This window comes from Megalobrama amblycephala, linkage group LG4, assembly GCF_018812025.1.
Source record: "Megalobrama amblycephala isolate DHTTF-2021 linkage group LG4, ASM1881202v1, whole genome shotgun sequence".
Classification (NCBI taxonomy): Eukaryota; Metazoa; Chordata; class Actinopteri; order Cypriniformes; family Xenocyprididae; genus Megalobrama; species Megalobrama amblycephala.
The window spans coordinates 4007371-4014712 of NC_063047.1; the positions used below are offsets into that span (position 1 = coordinate 4007371).

A 7342-nucleotide genomic window follows, 5' to 3' on the forward strand; every position below is an offset into this window, starting at 1 on the left:
TTCCTAACAACTGCCATAGCAATCGCATCAATCTCCTTAGTTGCGTTCTGTTCAATAGACACACTTTCACCTGTGGTTTCAATTGCACAAGTTTTTCCCCCTGTATTTTCAACATCTTTTGAAAGCACCACAGCATTATAATCCGAGTTTGACTGCTCCAAAATATCACCATCTTCTTCACCATCTCGATTTACCTCAACAATCTCATTTACCACACTATACATTCGTTCTCTCTGAGTGATAGACTTGCTGGTAGAAGGTGAAATAACTTCTTGCCTATCAGTATCATGCAGTTGTTCAGTGTGGTTCTCTGCACGTTCAGCTTGTTCTCTGTGCGGGCAAGCAAGCCGCTTATGCCCCACATCCCCACATTCAAAACATTTCATGCTCCCAGAACTAGCATACATAGTATAATACCCTCCTCCATGCTTTATCTTAAAAGGAGACATCTAAAGACTGTGTTGGAGAATCCAGGAACATGAACACTTGTCTGCGAAGCGAGATTACATGTTTTAAATGCGCATCTTTACACCCAAGAGTCACCGTCTTAAAACCACTTGCAAATTTTCCAAACCTACGTAGCTCTTGTTCTATCAATTCATTAGGAATGAAAGGTGGAACACCTGAAACAACTACTCTTGTAGTCTGCTGACTAGATTTGTGTGTCCAGCAGCTCTACAGAGTTGAGAAAAGTTCTCTCTTTTAGGCTACAAATGCAGAGAAACTTTATACAGTGACATAATGCATTTTACCTTTCAGAGAGGACAGGAAAATTACTGGACCCATCACACTCATTTAGGACACACTGCAATATTTGGCTTGTTGATATTAGAAACACACAAATTGTGCCTTGGAGGAGTTTCAGTGATGAATTCACAAGCTCAAAATCCATAAAAAACAAAACAAAACAAAACACTCTCTTACCTTGACCACATACTTTGTCCCCACAATATGAGAAGCAAAGCTTAAAGGAATGTAAACCTCAAAATTAGCTCCAGCCTTCTCCTCTATGTCTGACTTCACCTGAATAAACAAATGTACATTTTATATTCAGCTGTGTTATTATTATTTTAATAAGATTTAATTTATTACTCTAGAGAGTCAGGTCTATCATTCAGATATCAGAAAACGTATGTAAAAAGTATTGTGACATTAAGTGAAAAGTAAAACAGTTCTTTTATAAATGAGAACAAATAATTTCCCCAAAACATTTTACAGCACCAAGATCATTTTACTGTTTTAACAAAAACTTCTTTTACTACATGAGTGATTTTCTGTCTCCTACCTCAAGGCAGATGTTCGTCACCTCTGGAGTGACAGACTCCTCTGTGGTCCATTCTCCAAAACTTTTCATTTTACATACACAAATTTGCTGGTCATCAAATCCTGGAGTGACAGACTCCTCTATGGTCGATCCTCCAATATCAGACATTTCTGCAGTCATTGTGCTGGCGATCAAATCCTGGATGAAATAAACTGTATTATCAGGCAGTCTGTCTCACAGATTGATTCTGATCCACTATTTATGCTCCCAAAATCACGTGACACCATGTAATCACATCAAAGGGGCGGAGTTTCACTTTGGGGGTGTTGATGAATATTCAGTGAAAATCTGTTCCAATGGAAATAAAACAATTTTTATTAACATGTCATGTTTTTTTTTAGTCTTCATAATAAAGACTATTTAGATCAATACTTGATCATCAAGCAATATTCAAAAACGTGTGCAGTTGTATTATTTTTCTGATTAACTTTTATTAGATTTTAAAGAACAGACAAAATTACAAAAAAGGGCTTGATTCTGTCATGTTACACCACATTTGTTAAAAACCCTTTTTCTCACAAAAAAATAGTTTTTTTCTAGACATTTGAAGTATCTACATAGAATTTATATGCTAAATTTAAATGGAAAATAATTCTTTGACGACATTTGCAAAAAATAAATGACTAAATAAGATTGATAATTTTCATTTTCTATCAGCTATATCTGTAAACATTTTGATGCGCTAAACCTTTTTTAGCGCAAAAAAAGAAAAGAAAAAAAAGTAATATAGTCCAGGTGATATGTGCTAAATGTTCATAAAAGCATGACATTTGGAACACTTGTACAGTTTGGGGCCCTGTAGAGTTTCAAAAGCTTTAAGGGGTCGTTACGTGGTTTTTTCTAGGCTTGATTGTGTTTTTGGGGCACAGTTTAACATGTCTTAATGCTTTGTTTTTTTGAAAACGCTGTATTTTTTATATATTTTATCTTAATTGTAATGACTGAGGCAAATCAGACACAATTATTGGTTAGTTAACCAATAATTTTAAGCTCACTCTGGAGTCTGTCCCCATCCCCCGGGAAGTTTTCAGTTACAAGTTTATTGCGCTGAGGAATGTGGTTGCCGCATGGAGAACAGAGTAGAGACACAGAAAATCTGCATCTTCCCTGCATTTTCCACACAGAACACAGACTCTATGGCATTAATGTATAGACAGACTGTGCTATAAATGATTCCTTCTCAGGAAATGGTATCCATTATTACTGATGTTGTATTGTACTCATTGTATTTACATGTTTGATGATTGTTAAATGTTATGACCTGCACGGTAACTTCAATCATGCCATGTTTAGTGTCTATACGTTCGTAGCGGGAAGATTTAAATGTTTGTGTATGCGGTACATCCATACCTGTGCAACACATCAGTATTAAAAGAATATTTAATAGTTCTGATTCAAGAACTCAGCTTGTTAATCTTTCTGGGTTGTAAAAGCCCTGACAGGAGGGGTGTTGCCACCCAGAATTACAACATCTTCATTGGTCCGGTCAACAACTGAGAGGTGTGACTTTGACCAGAGGTTAAAAACCAGCGAACAGTGCCACTCCCTCTCTTCTTCTTCCTTGCTTCTGGACCGAACAAATCTCCTTGCGGCCGGCCTCTCTAGGCCCGGCCGCAAGGCCGGTAGGCCCCTGGCCTACAACACCCAGCCATGTGCTCATCACCCAACAGACTGGCAACAACTTCAGATGATAACTTCAAGAGTTATCCTCAACCTGCAGATCCGACGCTCTTCAGCCTAAAGGCATCTTGCAAGTATCGTACATTTTAATGCTAAACAGCGATTTAGTATTGATTTGTAAAGACTTTACCTTTGCTATTGCTAAAAGAAACTGATGAGTCCTTTCCAGATTGCCTTTGACATTTCATGTAGCTCTAGTAACAGCATCTCTTCCGGTTCAACACTATCATTACTCATTCTGACTTGCGTGTGTGTGTGTGTGTGTGTGACCCTTTATGTATGTTATGTTATGTGTTTGTTAGTTTAGTTATGTGTTTGTGAGTTAGTTAATAAAGATTGTGCACAATACACGTTTGGTTCTGACTCCGTCTGCTAATGAATTGCCTCTTAAGTGATAGATCCGGACTACGTGAGTAGTACAGTACAATAAGAAATATTATTTTTCCATAACTTGGAAATTGACATTTCTTAGAATTAATAAACAATCAACACTGAGCGTTCACTGGACGAACAGGGTAACTGATTGTAATGTTAATTTTAATGTAGCTACGTCCAGTTAATCTGATTAACGGATTTGCATATTCATAATTAATCATAATTAATAATCATGAGTTATGAATAATTATTAATATTTCCCTCTTGAGTTAATTTTCGCTACATAATTCTACACCCCTGCTTCCACTATGAACGGCTCGTTTGACTTCCTGCTTCTAAGATACCACTCCCTCCGACATACGCAATGTGCTCAGATTGGTCAGCAGGTTGGTAGCTGGCCCAGTGTATCGTGATTCACTGAAGCGTCCGGAAACGCCACGCCCCTTACCATCCGTTATTACGCGCTTAGGTGGAAAGTAAATAATTGCGTCTATTGCTGTATCAAATTGAGCCAAATCAGACCCAGACAAAGAGGGTCAGGCAGAACCTCTGCAATCGCAGCTTTTAAAGGATGTTTATGAATGGTATTTCATTTAGTATTTGTGTCAAAGTGTTTAGATATGCTGTCACTGCTGTTAGTTAGCTTTCAATATACTGTTGTATCCTGATTAAAGCTTTACTGTAGCCAAATACATGCCTAAGTAGTCGCATTTTTGTAAAGGTAGCATTTAATTTATAGCGTTTAATTTATAGCAACAACTGTTTGTCTATGAACATAGAAGTTTGTTGGTGTTTGTTGCAGTAGAACGTAGCTAACTGGCTAGCAAAAACGAGTTGCTCTTTGTATATGTCCTAGATGCATTAAAAATAGCAACAGAACTATAACATTACGTTTAAAAGACATGTAAGTTACAAACAATAAAACGTACTTACAGTTTGAAGCCAATAAACAGCAGCTTCAGTTTTTAAAGTAGGAACTGCTTCATCTTTGAGTAAAAGCCTTTGCGCAAATCCAGCATTGAACTCGTGTAGATTCTGGAAGCTTCTTCCACACCGCATCCAGTGTAGAAAATATCACAGATTATAATGGTTTCTATATCTTTTGACGCGTCGCGCAGCTCGCGTTCGGTGTAAACTCTTCCGCTTCCATTATACTGTGCCACATGGTCTCGCCCACTTTGTTGCATGTTCCCGGGGGCAGTGTTTATGTTAATAGCAAGGGTTTATGATGTCACCAACCCGGGAAGAAGCTCATTGTAGTCAAGACAATATCTCCGTTTGCATTGAACTTTCAGCGCTGTAACTTTGCAGATACTGTTTATGCTCAAGCAGCAACATTACACACTAACTAAAGTTAAAAAAGTGAAATCGCATGTAACCACCCTTTTAATCCTTTTGTTCATTAACCCTGATAATACAGTGACTGTAAAGAGTAGAACATTCAATATGACCATAGTAAGATAGCTTAAATAGAATGCCAGACACAAAGATTTAATTCAAAAAATCTATTTCAGAAACATGTTTGTTTGATTGTTTTGTTGATGAACCTATTCTTCAGTCTTCTTCACAGTCTCCTCCACGTTGACACAGAGCTGCGCACTTTAAGGAAGTGTTTTTACATTTACAGTGTCGACCGGCAGCCTTTCTTGCAGCCACAGCTTAAGAGTTCAAGGATGGTCTGGCTTGGCTGTGGAAGAGTTGACCACAATGGTCTCCAAATGCTTGGGTTCAACAAACCCCAGTCCCAGTTGGGGGGGATTTGGCCTCTGTTGTCATGTCATCTGCATTCCAGGTCTCCACTGCTGTCTTCTTGGCCCTGGTAACAAATGTAGATACTGTGTCACAGCCAGTGAAGGCATGACAACTTAGGCCTTCAAAGCCCTGTCCAGAGGAGGTGATTTCCATTATGAACCACTTCCCAGTTCTCCTCTATGATTGCACCAGCAGCCAACTCAACATCGATCAAGCTCATCTTGCTTTGTTCACAAAGAAAGGAAGAGGAATGGAACAAATCCCCTCATCTAAGGATGCACTGGTGCAGCACCTTAAAAGATCAGTGTACCAAGGAGGACACTGTTGGGGACAAGCACTCGAGGTGGCACAAAATATGCCATCTCAGTCTGGGGTTGGATGGACAAAAGCGATTGGAGACCATTGTGTTCAACATTTACACAGGCAAGCTTTTGGCGTGACCACATAAAGGGAATTTTTATAAGGCGGCTTGCTAAATTGATTGTATATATATAAAAAATTGCTGTAAAATTACAGCCAATCCCCCCCCCCCCTTATATGCTAGTGCAACATGAACATGTCATACTAAATATCTTTATTATCTTAAATCTAATTTGTGTAAATATCACATCACCGTTCATTTCAGATTGTAGTAACATGGCAGTAACATTACGCTACTGTAATATGGGTCATTTTTTGAAAAGAAAAGCAGATGTGGGAGACAGACCTGTGCAAGAAAAAGCCTCGAAGTGTGTGGTGAGAAAATACGACTCTGAATACATTATATTTGGTTTTATAAGGGTAGGTACAGAGACTAAGCCACAGGCGCAGTGTGTTGAATGTGGAGAAATTTTGTCAAATGAGGATCGGTGACCGGCTGGATTATCCATAGACGGGACTGATCGAGTGCCTTGGGGCACCAGCCAATAGGGGGGCACCAAGTGATTAAGTGATATAAATTCATAAGAACAATTAATTAATTAGAAAATAACAACATTTGTTAATTAAAAAAAAAAAAAATAATTATTTGAGGGTAGTCTACCACGGCCTACATGTCCCACCAGATGGCGCTCCAAGTGTAAACAATACAATCCATGGCAGTTTTGAGGCATTGCAATAAAAATATTACACTTACATTGAAGGGATTTTTAATTTAAGTCTAACTTATGAATTAAACATTAAATTCTCTCTTATTACAGTGTGCTGTATCCTGCTTCCTGTACCCAATATTACTAAACTCTGCTTAGGGTGTGTCAGACATTTCTAACTGACCACCCATTTCAAATGTGTCCAAAATCCTAAAAAAAAAAAAAAAAAAAGTCTAGAGCTTCCAGGAACACAACTATCAATTTTGTAATAATGAGCATTTGCGCTGTTTGCCATATATCTAATAAATAACCAGGACAAAACCTTATTTATCAAGAGCCCCTGTATTAATTCATTGGAACAGAAACATTAACAGGCAAGAGTGCAATATTTGTTAAAGTAAAATACATATATTTTTAATCTGCAATTACTGTTATCATATATGCAATCCACTCTGTTATTGCTGATTTGATTATTAATGATCAGATATTTATTGCTTAATGAAGGTCAATCATGAAGAAACTGATTGAAACATGCAGAAACATATTTAACATTAAGCAGAAATGAAGCACAAACTTTATCAATCTCTGATGCTCTTATAATGACACACAAATCATATTTTGCAGAAAAGATAATAATGCTGATCAATGTTAAGGGATTATTAAAGATAGAAAAAGAAACAAAACACCATTTATTGTTAAATCAACTATGAAGATCAGTTTAGTCTGTATTTAGATAGATTACTGTTATTGTTAAACTTTTTTTTCTCAGTGATCTCACGAATCACTTTCTTCAACTTCTCTTTATTGTTTTCGATGTTTTTTCCAGCTGCATCCATAAGATCAGTGATCATCTCAGCACTGTAAGAACCTTGAAGAGTCTTATATTTGCTCCTCCAGTCCTCAGTTTTATCTGATGGAACAATAACATTTAAATCAGAACACAGTTGATATTTCAGTTTTATTCAGGACATTGTAAGATTTTAACTTGCCTCCACAGTTGACCACATTAAAGAGAGGGATGTGGATCACAGTTGGAACGTTTTGGCCTTTGAACACATAGAAGTCTTTCGGTTTCTCTGACTCCTCACTGGGTATGTTGACCTCAGGGAAAGGGATGTTTTGTTTCTTGCACATCTTGGCAGCT

At 37.6% G+C, this 7342-nt stretch overlaps 1 protein-coding gene across 1 annotated transcript in view; it reads right to left on the reverse strand.

Moving 5' to 3' along the window:
• Nucleotides 1-4361, reverse strand: part of LOC125266335 (cystatin-B-like) — a 39547-nt gene extending 35186 nt beyond the window's left edge. Inside the window, exons 1-3 of the mRNA XM_048186886.1 lie at nt 4313-4361; nt 1286-1462; nt 925-1023 (exon numbers count right to left, since the gene is read on the reverse strand). Coding sequence (XP_048042843.1) covers nt 925-1023; nt 1286-1444 — 258 coding nt within the window. The 5' untranslated portion in view covers nt 1445-1462; nt 4313-4361. The remainder of the gene's footprint in view (nt 1-924; nt 1024-1285; nt 1463-4312) is intronic.
• Between the last annotated feature and the right edge of the window lie 2981 nt (nt 4362-7342).